Source organism: Oncorhynchus tshawytscha, linkage group LG11 (assembly GCF_018296145.1).
Source record: "Oncorhynchus tshawytscha isolate Ot180627B linkage group LG11, Otsh_v2.0, whole genome shotgun sequence".
Classification (NCBI taxonomy): domain Eukaryota; kingdom Metazoa; phylum Chordata; class Actinopteri; order Salmoniformes; family Salmonidae; genus Oncorhynchus; species Oncorhynchus tshawytscha.
In genome coordinates, this window is record NC_056439.1 from 35,152,049 (window position 1) to 35,175,227 (window position 23,179).

Sequence of the window (23,179 nt, forward strand, 5' to 3'; positions counted from 1 at the left end):
GAAGGAGTAGGTGTTCTAAAACTTCTGACCGGTAGTGTATATTAGTGTATATTACCTAACCACCCCAGTAAAACTAATCCCGTCCGAATAGGGCTTTGGGTTTGGGAAAAGTTTGGTGTCTCATTGTGAGTTTGTCTGGGAACAGATGTGCTTAAACCAACTCCTATTATTATGCCATGTTCTCAGCCCAATCAGTAAGTAGTTATGTTGCACCTACCTGCATGCAGGCCATGGGAAAGTAAATGTAGTGATCTGTTTACTACCGTATGTTAAAGTAGTTGCAAGTGCTTGGTATCAACTGGAATTTTGAGACTGGCATTTTTTATTTAGTCGTAGGTAGAGCACCATCTAGCGGATAGTAGTAGAACATCTGTGACAGGTAATTTCCAATAGGCAGTGATTGATAATTACTTACTAAAGCATCGCACGTAAACTAAAGATAACATTATTTCCAGTCTTCTGTGGACTGACAGAAAATAACTCCACACCTGTCTGATGTATGTAACATTGTATCCACCAGAAATAACACTGTCATTATAATGAAATCCACTGCATATGGTAATTATAAAGGAATGCTGTCTCGATGTGAACGAGTTTCTACGACATTACTGACCGTTTCTGAAACATAATTTCACGAATACTGTTGTTACAAAAGTTGTATTTACTTTATGGTTTACTAATTCAGATGTAATTACTTATACAAACAAAACCATCACTTACGGTTTGTATTATTTTCCAAACACCAATTTTTAGAGCAAAGTTAGACAATTTCCTGTACTTTATTTAGCACTGCGATACTTTATTCACGTTTTTTGTGTTATTATTGTCTGTCATGCAGGTGTCAAAACGTTTTATTTGACAATGGTACTGACTGGTACAGTTAGCGTCACTGGAAGAAGTCGAGCCTGGTGCGCGGCAGAGAAAGTGAAGTGGAATCTCAGGGTTTTGTCGGCTTGTCAAGTGAATGTTGAAGTGAGGGTGTGTTCGCCATTTACCTGGACGGCCATCAGTGCTCTTGTGACTACTTTACTAAACGAGGACACAGATACAACTGTACATTTGTATTTATTGTGTTAACGCTGGCTACTCTTCTGAAGAAAGCAGGGTCCGGATTAAAGGTATGCTTGTGAAGGGAGGGAGTCTTAGAAACGGCTTTTGTCGATTCGGGAAAACCTTTCCTATTTCCTGTATGATCATGTTTGGCCTTCAGCTGAAATAGGTAGCTAGCTAAATAAAGTTAACTAGTTAACCACAGACAGAACGTAGTTACTGTGGCAGACCAGTCATTTACAAATTCTTTCGAATTTAGATAATTTAGTACAAGTGGAGGGTCAGTCTCACCAGAAGAATGAACATGTCAACTGCTGGCTAACGTTACAGCAAGTGTTGTTACATTGGTACCTTCAACAGCATCGTTTTCTATTACCATCACGGACATATTCTTTTAGCTTGTTTGACAACTAGATATGATGATTTGCATTCATTTTCCATATAGTTATGTGGGATGTATTGGCTAGTAAAGTGACTGGAGAGCATATAGTTAGCTTAGCTTACTACTACCACCACAGTACAAGCCATTGATCACATATATTTCTAACATAGGCCTAGTTATGCGTGTATTTAGTTGCACCTCCAACCCAAACCAATTTTCTCTTTGAGTGGAATGGTAATATTATTGTAGCAAATAGAAGTTGAGGTTGACCAAACTGTATGATTTGTTCAGCGAAGATGATCAATACTGAGAATGAGTTAGTTCAGGCACCCAAACAAATCCATTGTCGAGCTTGATAAGATCCAATCATGTTTGCAGAATGTAAATTGCTGTGTTTGAAACATGTCTAACTAAGTGTCTTGCTCAGCTTTGTGGAAAATAAATTGGGGCATAAACATGTAGTCAGTTCCTCCTTATCCTTTTCCATGGGCCAGTATTGAAAGAATCCCAGTGTGCTGAATGCCTTTTCGTTTGGGTGTGGTGTGTGCATGAGTATCACTTGATGACAATGTGACATTCCTAAGAATAATGGACTCAACTGTCAAAGCACATGATAGATAGATCTGGAAAGACTTGATGAGTTGTTGGTTGTCCAATTGGTAATCTAATCTTATAAATAGTTGCTTGGTTAGTTGTGCAGCCACCAAAATCCCATTCGGTGGATTACGATTTTAAATCACAATTACTGTGAATGTGGTGACAACAACAATCTACTTCTCTATGTGTTGTCCCCTCCCAGGATGTGAAGAAGGCTCTGAGTCGGGGCTCCAAGATGAGTGTGACGTCATGGTTCCTGGTCAGCAGCTCAGGTACAAGACATCGGTTGCCACCAGAGATGATCTTTGTAGGCCGGGAGGAGTGCGAGCTCATGTTGCAGGTGTGTAACGACATCTACAGCACCTTATGTTTACACACCAGACACCATCAATCTGTCATGTGACCCTTACACAATCAGCTGTCCATTCACCCTCTTGTGAAAGGATGTGGCCTATATTAGGGTCATAACGCAAAGAAAGCAAGTTAGGTTAATGTACTAGAGATCTGGTAGGAGTTGACCTGTGTGTACATGAGAGTTGTGTATTTGTGTTACGAGTGTTTTATAAGATTAGTGCCTGCTGGGAGAATTGCCTCTGGCAACTGTTCAATGTCAAAGCAAAATGCAAGTGATGCATTCCACCCTGCTGTTTTTCAACAACCAAAAATCCTGCTTCTAGTTACTGTTTGGAATTCTTTGGGAGTTTCTCTCTGTGTACTTCTCAGTCTTGCTTTATCTCTTTATTTAAGCCACTGGGAAAAAAATAATGCTTCCTCAGTCTGTGGTTTGTTCAAAATGTCCTTCCCACCACATCTGCTTGCAGAATTGAAAAGCTGCTCTTGTCCACATTCAGGCAACACTTTCAGGCATCATTGGAAATATTGCTTACAGTGCATTCAGAAAGTATTCAGGCCCCTTGACTTTTTCCAAATGTTGTTATGTTACAGCCTTATTTTAAAATTGATTAAATAAAAAAGTATTTACAGTGCTGCTACTCGCTGTTAATCATCTCTGCATAGTCACTTTACCCCTTCCTACATGTACAAATGACCTCGACTAACCTGTACCTCGCACATTGACTCGTTACAAGTACTCCCTGTATATAGCCTCATTGTTATTTTATATAATAGTTTAGTTTATTTAGTAAATATTTGCTTAACTGCATTGTTGGTTAAGGGGTAGTAAGCATTACACGGTAAGGTATTCGGCGCATGTGACAAATAAAATATTATTTGATTTCAACAGTGGTTAACATAAGCACCAGGCTTGCATTGGTTAATAGTGATTATTTGCAGGAATGTAAGCAAACTCAAAGGCCTATTCGTTTGGCTATGAGCACATTGTGTATCTACTGTACATGCATGTAGCCTTCATTGCAAATATTTTGTTGTGCTGCTTATGACAGTATCCAGTCTGAGGTTTGTTAGCCCATCAGTATGAGATTCTCAGCTTTGTTCTCTGTATTGTTTTACAGTCGCGCAGTGTGGACAAGCAGCATGCAGTCGTCAACTACAACCCCGCCACAGACGAGCACATGGTGAAGGACCTGGGCAGCCTGAACGGGGTGAGTCCATGTCCCCTGCTTACAAGTTGAATAAAGGATCCAGTCAGCCACAGCCCTCCCTGGAGGGTCCAGAGGCCCACTACCAGTCCCCCAGCCCTAGCACAAAAGAGCCCTCTCTCAGTGCCAGAGATGGTTGTTAGAGCAGCAATGAGCACTGCATTTTCTGCTGTCCTGGTCCCTTTCTTCTGGTGTCTCTCTCCCGTCTTCTTCTGGTGTCTCTCTCTCGTCTTCTTCTTCTGGTGTGTCTCTCTCTCGTCTTCTTCTTCTGGTGTGTCTCTCTCTCGTCTTCTTCTTCTGGTGTGTCTCTCTCTCGTCTTCTTCTTCTGGTGTGTCTCTCTCTCGTCTTCTTCTTCTGGTGTGTCTCTCTCTCGTCTTCTTCTTCTGGTGTGTCTCTCTCTCGTCTTCTTCTTCTGGTGTGTCTCTCTCTCGTCTTCTTCTTCTGGTGTGTCTCTCTCTCGTCTTCTTCTTCTGGTGTGTCTCTCTCTCGTCTTCTTCTTCTGGTGTGTCTCTCTCTCGTCTTCTTCTTCTGGTGTGTCTCTCTCTCGTCTTCTTCTTCTGGTGTCTCTCTCTCTCGTCTTCTTCTTCTGGTGTGTCTCTCTCTCGTCTTCTTCTTCTGGTGTTTCTCTCTCTCTCGTCTTCTTCTTCTGGTGTCTCTCTCTCTCTCTCTTTGTACTATTGCCACTTCATTGCACTGTTATTCCACAGGAATGAGGAGAGGGAAAGACAGCATTTTCCCCTGGAGTGTGTATTGTGGCACCATCTGTTAGAACACCCCCATCTAAACAGACCAGAATATTAGATGTTACTGACATGTATCATGGTGGCTGTTTCTTATTTGTACACGCACTGATAGGCTATTTACCCACGTGTCCCCTGACTGCCTTCCTGAGCCCTACTCAGCATAGATGGCCATTACATAACTGCATAATCTCATTAATGCCTTAACGTACAGGTAGGATAGCTTAACTTTCACTGGGAAAACAGCCAACTGCAAAGCATCTTAGTTTGGCAAACCCCAGAGGCTGTGTGTGGAAGGGAAGGACCTGTTGCCAGTGTGACAACTAACTCATTTATCATCAGTATCTGTTATTATTCCAATGGAATTGAACTAATCAGGATTGTTGTGAAAACAAATAATTCCTGTGTATACATTTTTCTGATGCTTTCAATGTAAACACACAAAAACAAACTGTTTATTTTCTCCCCAGACTTTTGTGAATGATCTGAGAATCCCAGATGAGACTTACATTACCCTGATGCTCTCTGATGTCATCCGCTTTGGATATGATATCCTTTTGTTTATCTGATTATAATTTTGTTTTATTGATTCTTAATTGATTAGGGATTTTCTTGATTGGATCAAACGGATGCATATTTTTTTGTTGTAATTATGTTTTTAATTTTTTTTTTTACAAACAATTGGATTTCAGAAAGTATTGTCTACACTTGCAATTTAAAACACACATTTTCTTCTTCCTCTGTGGTTTGTGTACCCAACTCTCCCAGCATGTTCATTCCTTGTGGTTTGAGTCAGGGGTTTTAGATTATGTTCAACTCTGGACTGAACATTTCTTGGACTCGGGAACCTCTGAGCTGAAAAACATGAATAGTTAAATTGAGTTGAAATAACAGGGGGAAAAAGCTGCATGTATTATTTATTATAACACAGTGGCTCCTGTCAGAATAAACCTTCTTTAACTCTGCTTCCACATTCTCATGTGTACATCCTGGAGAGGAGTCAACACAAGGTGCCAGAGGAGGCTCTCAAAGTAAGTGAGAACTTCCACACATGTACATATCATCTATGAATATGAGTGATAGTCAGGTAGAGGCTTCTTCATATCCTACTTTCCTCTTGTGTGTTTTAGCATGAGAAGTACACCAGCCAGCTGCAGATGAGTATGAAGGCACTGGAGGCAAGGAAGAAGGAGAAGGAGAGGCAGCATGTTAAGGAGAAGACCAGAGACTCATCCTGCTTCAAACAGGAGAAAGCCGAGCATAAAGCTGCCCTCGCAGCAGGTAAAAACCCTGTTTAACTCGCAACTTCAACTCTTCCCCAGTCCACCTCTTGTTGTCCTTTTCTTCTAGAGCCCACAGTATATGTGCTATCCTACATTATAGACCAGGCCTAGGCATTTTCTCTGCAAGGTCGAAAATGATAGCAATTACAACAGTAACAGTACTTACAGCTGTCCCTCTGTCCTCAGCTCTGCTCAGGGCTACATCTTTTGGGAATGTATAGGATTTACAGTGCAGTTAAGTTCCTAAAGCACTGAGGCTTGTTCTCAGCAGGGTAATGCAGGGGTGGACCATCACTAGTGGCTGTAACTACTGACAGTCACAAGGTTATGAAACAACAGACACCAGCAGTGAACACTTTCTTTAGAGGTTTACATTCAGCCTCTTCCTCTCCCACTCTGCCTGTATGTGATGGGTTAATATAGCTGCTGACTGATTCCTTATTTCCTACTGGAGCAGCTGGACTGGTGAGGTGTCTACAGTGACAGTACAGTGGCAGGGTCCGCACCCTGTTGACAGTTCAGACACTGAGGCTGTGAGCAGGATATGTCTGTTTTTCCTGCTGCCTTGCAAGGTGTGGACTGTGGAGCCTGGCCTCTCCTTTTGCTTCCTGTCTGTAAAGCAGTCTGCAGGCTCTCTGAGTGTACAGTAGGCCTGGGTGTGACTAGTCTACCCTGACAGGACCTAGGGCTATTCACTCTTTCCACCATAGACGTTACAGTAACTGTCCACTGTTTCCAGATTTCTATGAAATATGAGTCAACATTTTCATGTAGATGGACTTAGAAGCTCAGTTTTGGTGACTTTTTAAAATAATTTTCTACTCCAAAATGAATGAAAATAAAAGTATGCTGACACCATGTAAATTATAATTTCCACATCCAGAAATTAACCCAATAACACATTGTAATTAACAAAAATGTATACATTTTTTTACATATTGGGCCATGTGTATATAGCCACATCATGGTCCATATTATCAGGTAGGCTATGCCTTTAGCCCAACTGATGCAGCAAAGTGCAAATAAATAGGCTGAAGCATGGTGTTGCCTATCTGCATTTACCGTATTTGGCTAATCATTAGCCAGATCCCAAATGTGATCTTTTAATTAGTTATTATCCTATTGATCCCAGAAACCACTTAATGTCACAATTCCCCCCCCCCCCAAATTCCCTGGTTGCCACTACTCTTGCTCAACAAAAAATATCTATCTCATCACAAGTTAAGCCCCTCCCCCAAAAATATTTTGAGGTAGAGTGGCGTTGTACTTCAAGCTACCCTAGAATTGACCGGTGTCAATTTTGTTTGCAGAGGAAAAGTAAAAGTGGACTGTTCTAGCATCTTCAAAGTGAGCCTCAGCAGAAATATTTTTCATGCTCCAAAATGAGTGCAGCAGAAACACTGAATCAGTTATTCCCAGGCCCTAGACCAAGCAGGGAGTGGGGCCTTCTGTTATAAATGGGATCATGTGATACACAATCCTTCTGGGAGGAGAATGAGACTGGACACTCTAATCCTAATCTTCAATAAAGGGAGGAGATAATGGTAACGGTAATGAAAGTAAAATGTGAAGTTTTTCAAATAAAAACACTGGCCTGCAGAGTTTAGTGACCCATCTCTCCAGAGCAGAACATTAAGAAAAACTGCTATAACCTTCCATCTACAGTACACTGAGTGTATAAAACATTAGGAACACCTGCTCATACACAAGACAACTTTTTGGACAAGATGGGTCACATTTATGTCTGATGATAACCAAACACTGCATTCCACAGTAAGAACCTCCATCCCAACAGTCAAACATGGCGGTGACGGTTTGGGGATGCTTTGCTGCCTCAGGACCTGGATGATTTGCCTTAATAGAATTAACCATGAATTCTGCTCTGTATTAGAGAATTCCACAGCAGGACTTGAAACAGCAGTTCATGCTTGCAAACGTACAAATGTTGCTTTAGTTAAAGCAGTTCTGCATGCAAGAGTGGGCCAAAATTAATCCACAGCGATGTGAGAGACTGATCAACAACTACAGGAAGCATTTGGTTGCAGTCATTGCAGCTAAAGGTGGCACAACCAGTTATTGAGTGTAAGGGGGCAATTACTTTTTTCACACAAGGGAACTGGGTGTTGGAAAACTTTTTTTTAAATAAATACAATGTGTAAGATTTTTTTTGTTATTTGTAAACTCAAGTTCCCTTTATCTAATATTAAGTATAACATTCAGTATCAAAAATTGAGCAAATCAGAAAGGAGGGAAATATTTTTTTCACAGCAATGTACAGACATACTTAATCATGATTGATCCATATTGTTTTTATCCATCTGACCTTCATGGCTGTGATGACGTTTAACAGCTGTCTGGCCAGCCCGGGATGCTAGCCTATGTGGCATAAATCAGATTATCCACATGCCTGGTGTCTGTGTGAAAACTAAAGCGCTCCATTGGGGCTCACACACTGGCCTAAATAAACCAAAGCACTACAACTCCAAAGTGATGTTTCCCAGAACACACAATAAGACATCAACATAGAGAGGGAGAAACAGAAAGGCACGACTAGGGCTGTTGTTGTGACCGTATTACTGTCATACTGGCGGCCACGAGTCATGAAGGCAGTCAAATTTCACATGACTGTTTAGTCACGGTAATTAGGCTTCTCCAAGCTCTAATTCTGCTGCTGGTCATTAGTAGCCTACCAAACTTGCTAACTGCTTGGTACTCAGCACTCTATTGTCCCTCTAATCACTCTGACATCAACCCAAATGTAATCGGAAATCTAATCAAACACTTCATGAGACCCCATGAGCTGATATTGCACAACATTTCTATAGGCTATGTAATTGTGGGAGAAAACGGCGTGATGGCTGCTAATAAAAAAACGAGGATCTCATCAGCTTTCTATATGCTAGGCCTACTATATTTATTTCTTGACTTTCCTAAAATTAAGCACATTGCTTATATTTACAACAGGAGTATAGCCTACCTGGCTGACAGGAAAATAAACCACTTGGAAAAGCTTCCTCCACTCACTATTTAAGTGAAATAGTGCCTTTTTTCCCCTAAACCTTTTCTAATCATAGTCGCACAGCTCTTGTAGCCTAGCCCATAGGCCTATATGTTTAATGATTTTTGTATCACAACTAAAGTGGTCAAATAACTTATTAATTAAGCACATTAATCCGCTTTACAAGGGGTGTAGAGCCTAACTGGCATATATAAATAAATAAACAATATGTGAGTTTCAAGTTTGGGGAAGTTCATTTTCATATAATAAAAGCATTACATGCATAATTGCATTTGTGGTCACTTTTGATAATGGTGTGTTCCGTTAATGGAACATTCCCGCTTATAGCCTACTACCATGTGCACATTGCTGCGCTTATAGTGTCAAGAAATAGCCTAATAGTTAATCGACATTTTATGCTTAGCGTTCTGATCTGTTGGGTCAGCTACACTGCATAATTTTTTTTTTTTTTTTGATGCTAGTGGTTATATTAATTTTGGATCTATCGCATCCCACAACTGTTCCAGACTATGTTTGGAATATTTATTTCTCGCACAGAATAGAATAGGTCATCTTCTGTACTATGGGGGGTAGTAGATTGACGTAGGCTACTGCTTTTGCTGTTCTTTAGGCCTACTCATCTTGTTGACTGACAAAAAGTAAATGTGGACAATTCTTCCATTATTCAATATGCACCTCAGAATTGGATAAGGACGTGCGCAGTTGCGTCCCCGATGTGTCGGTCTTCACTTGTAGCCTGTGAGAAAGACGCGATCACGTGACCGAGAGCTGTGTGAGTGAGAGACGCTTTGGATTGCGCAGCACATTTGTGCCACGAAAGGCATGGCTTTTTTTTAGGGTGCATTACAGCCACCATGAAATTCGAGGCATTATCAAGTGCTTGTCAAATTGTGAATGAGAGACTACTGGAGTGTGTACAGCCTGTGCAAAAAAAACTAAGCAGAGCTCATGCCTTTTCAAGCGACTTTTTAAAATTTCAAATCATTGTTGGTCTCATCATGCAGCATTACAATGTATTAAAAAGCAAAACATATAGCCCAACGTTTGTAGAACAACTAAAGTTACATTAATAACTCTAAGCATAGAGTACCTTTTTCTTTGTTAACCGCTCAACACAGAATAGCTAGCTGCATGTGCGCACTCCCTGAAATCGCTTGGAGAAAATATTTATATTTTATTCAGCTTTGTTCAATTGTAGTCTTCATACTATAAAATAATGCCACGGAATTATAATCAAATCTTGTCTGCTAAATGAACTAGTGTAGCCCACAGCCATTTGGCATAGCCACATCAGGACCTAACATAAGGACAACTCAGAGTATGCTATTCTTTTCTTCAGAAATAGACTACATTTTCTTCATATCATGCTTCTTTAGTTCTGTCTAAAATAAATAATGGATTTATTGTGGAGGTGTAGGCTATATTACATGGATTTATTAGACTTTTAATTGGCTTGTAGGCTATTTGAGGAAGCCAGGAGATGCTAAATCTGTTTATTAAATAACGGTCAATTACCGTGAGACCGACCGTTATTTGCTTGACAATCACCAGCTGACCAAATTTTGTGACCGCCACAGCCCTAGGTACCCTACCACACACTTTTTTTTGGTGGGGGGAGTGACAACATTTTTTGATGAAACATATTTTTGTTGCGCAATAGTAGTGGCAACCAGGGAAGTGTTGCGAGAAATTGTGACATTAAGTGGTTTCTGTGAGAAGTACAGGCAGGGGTGTGTTACCCTAACAGGTAGGCCTACAGTACATTATATTCACTGTTTATGCACGTTTTTTTGTGGCATAAAATTAATCAATAGGATAATAACTCATTAAAAGATCACATTTGGGATCTGGCTAATGATTAGCCAAATACAGTAAATGCAGATAGGCAACACCATGCTTCAGCCTATTTATTTGCACTTTGCTGCATCATTTGGGCTACAGGCATAGCCTACCTGATAATATGGACCATGATGTGGCTATATACACATGGCCCAATATGTAAAAATCTGATTAGATGGACCATGCATAGGTTATTTACTTGGCCCAATATGTTAAAAATAATTAAACTTATCATTTTACCATTGTGTTATTGGGCTCAGGTGGAAATTATATTTAAAATGGTGTCGGCATACTTTTATTTCCATTCATTTTGTAGAATAATGTCCTTTTTTAAAAAGCCACTAGAACTGAGCTTCTCAGTCCCCCCCCAGCGCTACACATTTTTCCAGAAGACACGCTGAGCGCGTTCTTATCAGAGTTAGAAACATTTTCGTGGGACAAAATGCATTATATTATTCCTAATATTATCTACAGTGACTGTTTTTGCTACGCTGTTTTGTAATGCTTTGGCATTACAGTACAGATGTTATGGTGTTTAGGCCTAAAGCTTTTGTGCAATCATTCAGCCATAGATAGTAGGAATAACAGTTACATCATTCAGTTCGCGCTATACTAATTCTGTTCTCTGATTTCTTTCACTCTCTGTCCGTGCGTGTGCTTTTGTTAGTGGCCAGCGAGACTCCAGTGTCCAGACCCACTCCTCTGTATGGGCAGCCGTTGTGGTGGGGGGAGGATGATGCTGAACACAGTGGAGGACAGCGGCCAGACGAGGACCCTGCAGGTCTTAAACAAACATTACTCTACTATTACTCTATCAATGAATTTGTTGATCAGGATATGTGAGTGTGTCACTTTGAAAGAGGATTGGTATTTCAGTTTTCTTATTAGCTGTGCTGGCTCATAAAGGTTACTGCTCTTGTATTTGATTAGAGTGGCAAACATAACACTTTGTTATGGCACCACATCAGTGTTGGATGCGGTATACTAAGAGATGAATGGTGTTTAGCTCTGGCAAGCTCTGTAGTGCCCACTGGGGACAGGGAGCGGCCAGTGTCCCACTGAGCCAAGCCAGTCCTGGACCATGTCAGGCCAGCAGCCAGCGCCTCGTGATGGATTACCCTGTAAGCCCAGGGGACGGGGTAGAGGAGGGAGGGTGACTGTCAGCCTCATGCTGCCCAGCCTGGCTGGAACAGATTACCTCTCAGCCGTTCTCCTTTGGGACTCCAAGCTCCCACAGTGACATTTTTACATGTCCAGCTGGCCTGGCACCCACTGATTGGCTGATGTTCTGTTTGTTTGCTCAGTCTAGCTGCTGGAGCAATGTTGTTATTTGTGGCTTCAGTTTAAGAGTGAATACTTGGCAGAGACAGAGTTTTAAAATTCTGTTTTCTTTGAATGGTGTAGTATGCCACAGTTGTTAGTACTCCCCTGTAATATTTCATTAGTTGTGTCTGTGATTCCTTCCCTTACCCACCTCACATACTGCATGTCCTTTGTGCCTGCAATTTACAGTATTAATCTATATAGACCTACTGTCTTCCCACTGTGTCTGCCCTAACAGAGAATACTAAAGAGGGCTCCAGACATGAGATCAGCGGCTCCCTGTCAGACAGCCAGGCCAAGACAATCTACTCGCACCACAGGGAGCCAAGCTACTTTGAGATACCCACCAAGGAGTTCCAGCAGCAGGAGCTCCATGAGGTTCCCACTAAGGACACTGACCCCCCTTCTCTCCCTGTCCCTGTTCTCCCTCCAGTCCCCACCTCCACACCCCCTGTGGTGCAGAGCCACGCCTCCTTCACCATTGAGTTTGATGAATGCACACCAAGCAAGATCAAGATCAAGGACCATGTGACAAAGTTTTCCTTCCGCCAGCAACGCAAGCTCCCGGGTAAGGAGGCGGTAACAGCGCCCACTGAGGTGATATCAGCTGAGTGCAAGGTGGCTGATTGGCTGGTCCAAAGCGATGTGAGCATGATGAGGAGGAGGTCTCGGACAGAGGACATGTTCAGCTCAAAGAGTGGCCTGCCCATCTGCAACGAGGCTTCCACAGGTGAATTCTGACCATTTATTCACTGACTCCACGGTTACTATCCTCTGTTGCTGTCAGAGCTAACGTGTTTCTGTTTTTATCATCAGGCCACCACCATGAGGATGGGACTTGGAGTGACTCTGAGGATCCTGTTGTAAACGGGAAACGGGCTATACAATTAAAGCCACCGATGGGCCCTCACAAATCTCTACCACCCCAGCTGGCCCTCCCTAGACCCTTCACCAACCCTGACTCAGCGGATCCTCAGTCTCACTCCCCTCCTCCAAGCCAGGACAAAGCAGACCCCCAGCAGGGCTTCGTCATTGAGTTCTTTGACGACAATCCACGCAAGAAGCGCTCACAGTCCTTCACCAACAACACAGGCCAGCTCGACAGCCCGGCCCTCAGGAACAAGCCGGAGAAAAGGTGCGACCCCAGCACCCCCACCCAGCAGTACACCATTCCCTTGAAGGGCCCGGGTTCTGGAGGCCCCCAGAGGGCTGGCTCCCTGAGGAGGGAGAAGATGGAAGATCGGATCAGTAACAACATCTCCTCCTGCTCCATCCCTCCCAGGCTGTTTAGAAGTGTGGGACGCAGGTCCAAACTGGCCCAGGACTTCACGGCTGAGTTCCTGAGGGAGTCCAGACAGGAGTCTAGGCCGAGCATGAACACAACCTGGGAGAAGAATACGTCTCCTGTGTCTCCTACCACCAGCCCCCCACCAACAGTAGAGGCAATAGCACCCCACTCCCACCCCCACCAGACCACACCAAGCCCCCTCAGCCATACCTGACTCAGACTTCATCCTGTACCCACCAGTCTGTGCCCCTGAAAGCCCCTCTAATGCCCATGGCCCCACGCAGCCTGGAGGCCCCACGCAGCCTGGAGGCCCCACGCAGCCTGGAGGCCCCACGCAGCCTGGAGGCCCCACGCAGCCTGGAGGCCCCACGCAGCCTGGAGGCCCCACGCAGCCTGGAGGCCCCACGCAGCCTGGAGGCCCCACGCAGCCTGGAGGCCCCACGCAGCCTGGAGGCCCCACGCAGCCTGGAGGCCCCACGCAGCCTGGAGGCCCCACGCAGCCTGGAGGCCCCACGCAGCCTGGAGGCCCCACGCAGCCTGGAGGCCCCACGCAGCCTGGAGGCCCCACGCAGCCTGGAGGCCCCACGCAGCCTGGAGGCCCCACGCAGCCTGGAGGCCCCACGCAGCCTGGAGGCCCCACGCAGCCTGGAGGCCCCACGCAGCCTGGAGGCCCCACGCAGCCTGGAGGCCCCACGCAGCCTGGAGGCCACAAGCCCCAAAGGCCTGGGGAACGAGGAGGATGATACCTTGAGTGAAGCAGGCACCTACACCATTGATACAGAGGTCCAGGATAAAGAGGTGGAGGAGGCACGCAGCAAGATAGAACAGGCAAGTCTCTTTGCCTTACTCTCTGTAGTCGTCTGTCGTTCTCTGTATTCGTCTTATCTCTCTAAGTTTGTTTAATATCACACCTTGTCATGTCATATGCATCACCATGAGATAACCTGCCTTGTCAAGAATGCGACTATGATGCTATCTATCACAAGCCAACGCGAGTGTCACATAGGAGAGCCAGTGGATGTGGCAGCCTCCAGCCCTGCAGAGACAGCGTTCACACACTCACATCATGCTTTGTTCCTGACAGGTGTTTGGTGTTGTTGAGGGGCCAGAGCAGCCCAGCCAGACTGCAGCAGCAGCATGTAAGCCTGTTGAGTTTCAGGACAGGGAGGAGCGTAGGGAGAGTAGCTTGGTGGATCTGATGCCAGCTCCAGGGCAGGGACAGAATCTGGTGCAGGTAAACCCCCCTCCCAGCCGGGCTCAGTGTGGTGACACATTCCTACAGCTAATCAGTCAACAATCAGTCTGCTGGTTCAATAAGCTATCAGCCTTGGAAACACAATTCTACTTGTTCTGATTTCATGATTTTCCATGGTTCACCTCATATCCCTCTTAGATCTTTAGTTGTCTGTTGGTTTCTGGGGGTGTTGGTGTGGTAGTTCTTTACTTCTGACTGGGTTTGGGTGTGTCCAACGGGTTTTCACTGGTGGTGTTCTTGGTTTCTACCTGAGGAGTGGAATGGATTGGATTTTTGCTGTCATAAAATGTCATTTTCAGATATAAAAAATATCCCAACATCCTAAGCTGTGAATGTGTTTCTTCGCCTAATCGTTTGTCAACCAAATAAAATTTCTTGAATGTGATTGTGTTCTTTTTTTCCTTCTATTTTAAGCCTGATTTCTATTTATTGACTGCTGTCAAGACATGTGAATAACTAGTGTGATCCTCCCTGCAGGTACCTGGTGGCTCTAAGTGGGTGTCTTGCTGGGCCAGCCTGGCAGACAGCTACACACACTCTGGCCCTGCCTCAGGCCTCTTCGAAATCCCCTTACAGATGGACCTGTCAGGAGGAGGTATGGGAATTTGCACAGAATTTGAAATGATAATGAGTTATAGTCCTGATTATCAACTTGATTAAAAATGTATCTTCCTGTTTCCATTCAGTTGGTGGGAGGACCGTCCATCAGGCAACGCTCAGTCGGAACATCAATAGTGTGGAATCGGAAGGCCCGAGTTACAAAACACAGCGTATTCCTTCTCAGGCACCATCGATGGAAAATAATGAGACTCCAACTCCCAGCATTCTTATCCATCAGGACACTTACTCTACCTATGATATCAAAGAGAGGAGCTTCAGAGTCCTTGGACCACAGGAGGACCTCCACAACCTGTCTGTACAGGACGACCTTGACCAAGACAGCCTGAGTGATGCCAGTAAGTCAGACGACTGCTCCATCGTGGAGCAGAGGAAGATGCCCACACCAGAGAGGACAGACAAGAGTACATCTCAGAGCAGTGAAAAGGAGAGGCCCACACTCCCAGCCAAGTCTACATCATTCTACATTTGCTCTAAGGAGAGTGTGTCTAAACAGGAGCGGGGATCCAGACCCAATACACCCAGGATTGAGAGAAAACCACCACCACATCCCAACACACCACAGTTCTCCACAGCCACCCTGACCAAACAACAGGGTGGACAAGAATTTCAGAAGACAGTCAAGCTCAACTCATCAGCTCCCAAGCTTGACTACCAGGGCAGAGTCAGCCCTGAGCCCAACGAGATCTCAGTGTCTCTGGTCAGGCAGGAGAGTTTCATTAAGGACCAGCCAAGTGATGCTGCAGTCACCAGACTCCCACACATCTCCAGCCAGCCTGCTCTGAATGACCCTGACCCTGCTGAGGCGTTCCAGGGTGTTTGCAGCCAGGACACCCACTCCTACCTCAATGGGACCGAGGATGCTCTGGCTGCCCTGGCGGCCAAGCTCCAGGCCCAGCCGCCTGATGTTGTTCCTCGCCCCATAGATTACTCTCTGTCTGGGGAGTCTGACATGGACTCAGCGAGCACTGCCAGCCTGCGCAACAACCAGACTGCCCCCAAGACTGGATCCAAGAAGCCCTTGTTCACTAGTGGCCTTCAGAGGGAGAGGTCCTCTGCCAGCTCCTTCACCCAGGAGCCCAGTCGCCAGCAGTCAGCCTTCGATCGCCTGTCTGAGAAGCGGCGGTCCCAGAGAGTGGACAGCAGCAGGAAGCCTGAACAAGACAGGAGGCTGGGAATGAGATGCTGTGTTGTAAAACATGGCACCATGGACCTGAGTGACGACCCCCAGAGCTTCAGCTTACCCTACTGGCCTGAAACCATCTCCTCAGACCAGGCGGTCCCCCGGCCCGCTGCATGCAAGAAGTACACCGTCCCCCTGCAGAAGGAGGAACCCACTAAGTCCTCCAAAGTGGCCCAGGCCCTAAGCCGCTCCAACAGCATGTCTGCCCCACGGCCCACAAGAGCTTCAATGCTTCGCCGGGCTCGCCTGGGCGAGGCATCCGACAACGAGGTTACAGAGACAGACAGAATCTCCCAGAACTCCCAGGAAGTCAGTGGGACCTCCAAGGCCTCCCAGGACAGTAAGAAGCAGCTCTCCAGGCTGGACATGCTGGCTCTGCCCCGGAAGAGGACTAGCTCCTTCACCACTCCCAGTGATACAGAGTCCTCAGCACCCAGGACAGGCTTCTCCAACCGCAGCACAGAGTCCAACAGCGGCTCTGGCCTTAAGGACTCCGTGGCCGGGCCCAGCACTAAGCCTGCGCTAGGCAGGGCCTCTGGAGCTTCAGGCAAGCTCATCACCCGCTTCCGCTCCAGCAGTGCCAAATACACCAGCAGCACAGCCAGTGAGTAACAAACACGCATATCAGTCTCCTCTTTGCCTTTAAAATGTCATTTTATGTAGTACTGTCTTAGTAATCATTTATTACAGGTGTAAGAACCTGAAAGGTAAAACTGTCTAAATATGTCTCAGCCATTCCTGAAATATTACAGAAATGTAATGAACCATGAAAATGACTTCTTCTGGATTGGAGGCATCACAATTTAGGTCTGCGTAAAGGTGTCACGTCCTATCAATTATCTAGATGAATTGGTTCTGAGTGAGTTTGAGATAATTAGTTCAACTAAGAAGTTATGAAGGTGCAAGCCTTGGTTTTATTCTTCTGGAGATTTGACTTTAAGGGCCTCCACTAACTTCACTAATGCTGTATTGCTATTTGCAATTGATTTCAATCATTTCTACTAGAATACCTGTGGCGAAGGTGGATACCATCTGCACAATGTTCTCATAATCATTATGCAATCTTCAATCATGATAACATAACTGTCTAGAACAATGTTATGAGAATATTGTGGGTCAGATGTGGAATACCGTGCTCTATCCTTTGAGCGATAATCTGTGGTTTAACTACACTTCACTTTCTACATTGTGTCTATGACTATGGTCTTCAACAACATGACTTTGTGACAGTAGCCATTACTGTTGGGTTGAGTGCTCATTTCTGGTTGTGAATGTTTTTGAATCAAAGAAAATCCTAATGAATAGTTTATACAGCAAGACTTAAATCTTGCATCAGTACATTTACCATCTGATTGAGCACAAAACTAAAAAAACCTTCTATATGGGGTATATTTGGGTGTTTTGGGATTCTAGTGTTTTAATGGTGTCCTTTCATGGTGTCTCTGTTTTTACCTTCTCCTCATCGTCCTAACTTTCTAAAACACCCTTCAAACCAATTCATGGCTGAAAGGCTCTAGACGACGACAGAAAGGCTCTGACTACACCTCCACCTCCGAGGAGGAATTTGACTCTATCCAGAGCACCCTTAAACACAAACGCTCACACACCCCCTCAGCTTCCCGCTCCCAGCCTCTCATCCCCCCACGCCCCAAACCCCGCTCACAAGACTCGGACCAGGAGAGTCACGAGGGAGACGCCTACCAGAACTGTTCCTCTCACAGTGCTGAGATAGCAAGGTGAATTGAGATGGCAAGGACACAGCATAAGCCAGTTAATGCTATTGCTGAGTGCTTTAATTATCTGCACAGTAATTGAAGTGGTTATTGAGTTCACAACAGTAGTGAGATCATTTGAAACTTCTTGAATTTTTCGCTCTTGGTAGATTGCCTGAGGTATCCATCCCTATGTTGGTCTGTTCTCCCCTTCTAGACTGAGTCAGGACCTGGCTAAAGATCTATCCGTCCTGGCCAGGGAAATCCATGGTGTGACTGGTGATGCTGATCCTCAGAGCTCTTCTGCAGTGGAGGCCAATACACCTGTCTCTACCATCACCGCCAGGGAGGTGGTATGTTAACCACACTGCCCAGTCACACTGATATTTTATTTAGCACACAATGCAGTATATCCTCACCTGTGTTCACTGAATCCTGTTACAATGGCTGGAGAAGACATACACAACATATCAACCAAGAGTTTTCATTATCTCCATGCTGTCGTGTCTTTGGCTATGCCGGATTAAGTGATATGACATGAAAAATTCAAGAAGTTTCAAATGATCTCACTCACCGTAATTAATATTACCTGATTGAGCTAATCATGTAAATGTAATTAACTAGAGAGTCGGGGCACCACAAAATAATATTTATAGAGCTGTTATCTTCCGAATAAACTCTTAAAGACCTAGTAATATTTTACATCAATAGCAGTCAATATTAATTGTCACCTTAATTCAGTCTCATCTGAAAGTTGTAAATTCTTGGTTATCTGCACGAACCCTGGCTAACAAGTTGAATCAGCAATACAAAATTGGGTGTAATTATTTATTTACTAAATACCTAACTAATCACACAGAATTACACATAATTAATCATAACTTGATTACAAATTACGTCATAAAGAAAAACGTCCCTAGCGGGCGGAACAGATATGACAGCTTGTTACACAAAAGAAAAGGGGCTGGGTTTGAGTGAAAGAGCGGGAAGACTGAGGAACAAAGGGCGAAGCTGTGCTATCGTAAATACAGTATCTTATGCATTCTAAACTACCGCCCATTTGGAAAAGGAAAATGCAATAAATATTTACTCTGAGCTGCGCTTCAGTAGGTTGGTGGTAGATGGAAGGCCGTGTTGCCAAACCGAGTCCTTTGAAGAATGTCTCTGGTGGTCAATTGGATACGTTGTAGTAACGTCGTTGTGTGATAGACGGAATACTCTGTCTGTTCCTTCCTAACCTTCGTTTGCAGCTGCTGTTGCTAACTCAACGGCTAGGAGGTATCACTTCTGTAGTGAATAAGAGTTCAAAGTTCATACTATTCGCAACCAAAGCTCACACTGATGTTGGCTTCGTTCTGTAGTTATTATCTGAACCATTCTGACATCGGACCGTCGTCCTCACATCCTCGGAACAGGAGGTTACATTGTCGTCAAGGCTTTATATAGGAAGGGAGAGAGGGGCGTGTTTGAAAAGTTTTATAGCCCATGTCCCTTCACAGGGCGGGCCACCGATTGAGCATAGCCCTAACCTTATGAAAACTTTAGAATTTTAGAAGCTAAAATCACATTTCATCCCATCACGAATAATTTCATATTCAAACATTTAAATTGAACAACAATTCCATGTGAATCCGATAACTCTGATGTGTAGACTTTCCACTGTAGAGTTTGTCATCTTATCATTGATGAGAATGTCTCAGATGACAACCGAACTGACATCATATTCATTAAGTACCACCGCATGTGTTAAATTGGTCGGGTTTATCAGAATATAGTTAATTTTCCCCCACCTTCTGATGTTCCCAGAATCTCTATGTTAACCAAAGGGGTTTGCAAATGTAACATCAGTAGGGTAGAGAGAGGAAAAAGGGGGGAAGAGGTATTTATGACTGTCATAAACCTACCCCCAGGCCTACCCCCAGACCATCATGACAATGCTGTCAGACAGCACAGCCATCTCCTCAGGCTACCCAGCCTTCTCAGTTGCAGATTTATCAATGAGTTGCTCTCACATCTGTGGCCAATGCAAAACATTAATTTGACTGTCATTAATGGGGTTGTATCCATCAATTCATCTTGATTGTTGTTTCTTCCCTGTTTCCATATCAGCTACCTTATGATTGGCACATATGATAACCATCCTTAACTGTTGAGACTATCTGACTCCTGTTGTATTGCAGTTGGTCCATCCCATCCCAGAAGCTGGTGTGAACTACCTTAGAGTTCCTCCTGGATCCGCTGCAGCCAGGGACCCCGACCAAACCATTATGAATGACCAGGAATACAACTCTAAGCACAGAGGATGGAACCAGGAAGTGGTTAGACCATACTATTATTTATCATACCACTTCAAGCCATTTTGAGAATGTTGAACATTATAAATAGATTGTCTTTTTTATAAGTTGCTGTTCAGCCTTGTTTTTGTGAAATTGAGAGTTGACTGATTGTTTTTGTCTGCGATCTCTCTCCAGGTTGTTGTGGATGATCTGATGTTGAATCCAGTGTCCCAGATCTCTCTGGCTATTCGAGAAAACACAGAGCAGCTAGCTGAGAAAATAAAGTATGAATTTATACAAAGACATGAAGTATGTTCAAAAGTTCATAATACCTTTTCTGTCCATTCCCCTCACATCTCATACCAGAACCAGATGATAAGTTTTATTAGTCCTCTGATATGTGGTCATCTCGTTAGCTCTGCGTGACTTTCTGAGTGAGCTCAGCCACTTAGCATGGCTAATGGACTCAGACTGAGTGAACTGTGCTGTGTTGGGCAGATAGCCTATCCTTAGGTCCTTAAATATTCAGTATAGGAATTCCTCATTTGATATGTGGTTGCTCTGTCTGTACTCTAGAGTGTGTTTTTGTGCTTGCAGGGTACTATTCCACAACAAAACTGACGTTTGGGGGGAGATTGAATCAAAGCTCAATACTGAAAATGACATCCCGGTCCTGAAAGGCTCAAACAAGGTTGGTATTTCCTCAAGTTTCTCCAGTTAGTTTATAGTTATTTGTGATGATTTGCTGTATAATGTTTATTTCCATCAGCAGTGTGTAACATGCCTATTTGTATTTCAGGAAATCACAGCTATTCTGAAAGAGCTCAGAAGAGTTCAGAGACAACTTGAAGGTAAGTGCACATTCATCACAAAAATTGAGTAAAAGCTCCATGTAAACAAGCATCACTTAAAATGTTTTTTTGCTTTTTGTTAAATTATTTTTTCCCCCTCAGCATTTTAGTTGTGTTGATTTATGCCTGATTTTTCTGTCCCCTCCACAGTCATCAACACTATCATTGAGCCCAGTGGAAATCTTGAGCCAGCCAAAGCCTCCACTCCTAGTGCCGCCTCCACTCCTAGTGCCGCCTCCACTCCTAGTGCCCCCTCCACTCCTAGTGCCCCCTCCACTCCTAGTGCCCCCTCCACTCCTAGTGCCCCCTCCTCAGCCGGGTTGAAGCCATCCAGGGCCCCTTCGAGATACTGGAGAACCTCGGGTTCCCAGCGGGGTGGGGTTCCCTCTTCCAGCTCTAGGCCCAGTGAGAGTGTCAGGAGATCAGTTGTGGCCTCTGAGGCAGAGAGCTACGTGGTCTGAGGTTTTGGAACACAGTGCCTCCCCTTCACTGCTGCATCACAATTCCAGGTGTTGAGAGAGTGGATTAGAGGGGGAAATAGGCACTGCTAGAGAGAACTGTGGCCCCACCGCACAAAGACACTACTGTACTGTGTGTGCACTACTAGACAACTGCAATGCGCATTGAACTGCCATGGTGTGAGAAAAGGGTTGTACGAGACACAAAGCCATGCAGTGGTTAGTTCAGTCGAGGGAAAATCACTTTAAAGGCCCATTGCAACTGTTTATATCAATAAAAAAACAATTCTGGATAACATAAGAACCTTACTTTAATAGATATATATTCAAATTGACAAAAATAACTTTTTACACAAACTATTTCTCAGGCAAGAATTTTGCTAGGACTGTCTGAGTGGAGAAGAAAAACTGAAAACTAGCTGTTCTTGGCAGAGGTTTGGAACTCTTTGTTATTGGTCTATTAACCAATTTACCGCATGGTGATGTCACCATGGAAAACCGAAATGTCCGCCCATGCAAACCTGCTGATTAGAAGGACCTGTCTAGATTGTATTTTCAACCAGCAACTCCAGGATCAGTGTTAGTTTCATCAGCTGTTGAACAATATGATACAAAACACACAAACAGAATTTTGACTACACTGGGCCTTTAAGATGAGGTCATTATTCTGCCATATACTCTTGTTGATCTCACGCTCAGAAAACTTAAGCATACTTGAATTTGATTGATTGATTTCTATAATTTTATAATTGGGGAAATTTTGCTGCGATCAGCTTAGAGCACAGTATATTTAAAAACAGCTTGAGTATATTTTATTTAAGGAAGTATATATTACTAAAGTAATTAACTAATACAATTAAAGCATATTTTGACTTTGCTTGATTAAATGTATAAGTAAAGAATTTATATTCTCCAGGATTCCTTGATAGGTTTATTCAAGACCTCATCACTGCTTTCTTTTGACCACTTTCTCCCTCTATGGACCAGACCTATTGAAGAATGGCTAAAGTATTTAATTGTAATGATTTATATATTATTAAAGAGTTTATAAATTTGCACTTGGACACTTGCTTTTGCGTAAATAGAATGTTATTTTTCTGGTCTCTTAAATGACATTGAGGCATTTTTTAAATGAAATGTAAGAATGGCTCTAGGAGTCATTGCTTTACAAGGTATCTCATGTTGCCAGTAGAAACCTTTGTATGTATTCTCTAGAGTCAACGGTAGACATCAGGTCTGCTTCCTCATGCACTATCTGACACTATAGATTTCCTTGTTCTCAGAACTGAAAGTCTGTGTGGAATGTATGGTTGGGTGGGCATGTCTGGGGGGCTTAGTGCTGGGGTAGAACATTAGTTTTAATCACCTAGCAACAGCCAACTGCTGTATCTGCGTAGCTCAGCCCAGAGATTTTAGGCTTTGAAACAATAAAACAAAGGACTCATTCAGGGCTTTTACCAGCTAGCGCCATTTGGAAAGTGTGTTTGTATTGCTGATAGGTTTGATTGTCATAACTGGTCAGTTGATTGCACAGCTTTCAATAATGTGGTCAGACATACAGTGAGCTCTAAAAGTATTGGGACAGTGACACATTTGTTGTTTTGGCTCTGTACTCCAGCACTTTGGTTTTGACATGATATAATGACTGTGAGGTTAAAGTGCACACTTAACTTTAATTTGAGGGTATTTTCATCCATATCGAGTGAACCATTTAGAAATTACAGCACTTTGTACATAGTCCCCCC

The 23,179-nt window shown here is 43.9% G+C and overlaps 1 protein-coding gene across 1 annotated transcript; it reads left to right on the forward strand.

Annotated features, from left to right (window-relative positions):
- Positions 1–879: 879 nt before the first annotated feature.
- LOC112262171 (centrosomal protein of 170 kDa protein B) lies at positions 880–21,912 on the forward strand. Its single transcript, XM_042330051.1, is given in 20 exon segments — positions 880–1,118; positions 2,232–2,369; positions 3,502–3,591; positions 4,800–4,878; positions 5,302–5,360; positions 5,460–5,610; positions 11,138–11,251; positions 12,032–12,523; positions 12,610–13,292; positions 13,295–13,909; positions 14,166–14,315; positions 14,814–14,931; positions 15,023–16,741; positions 17,648–17,873; positions 18,067–18,202; positions 20,030–20,167; positions 20,321–20,409; positions 20,723–20,816; positions 20,925–20,976; positions 21,127–21,912. Coding segments are annotated over 19 exon segments (5,421 nt in total). The 5' UTR covers positions 880–1,118; positions 2,232–2,264; the 3' UTR covers positions 21,438–21,912.
- The last annotated feature ends 1,267 nt before the right edge of the window (positions 21,913–23,179 follow it).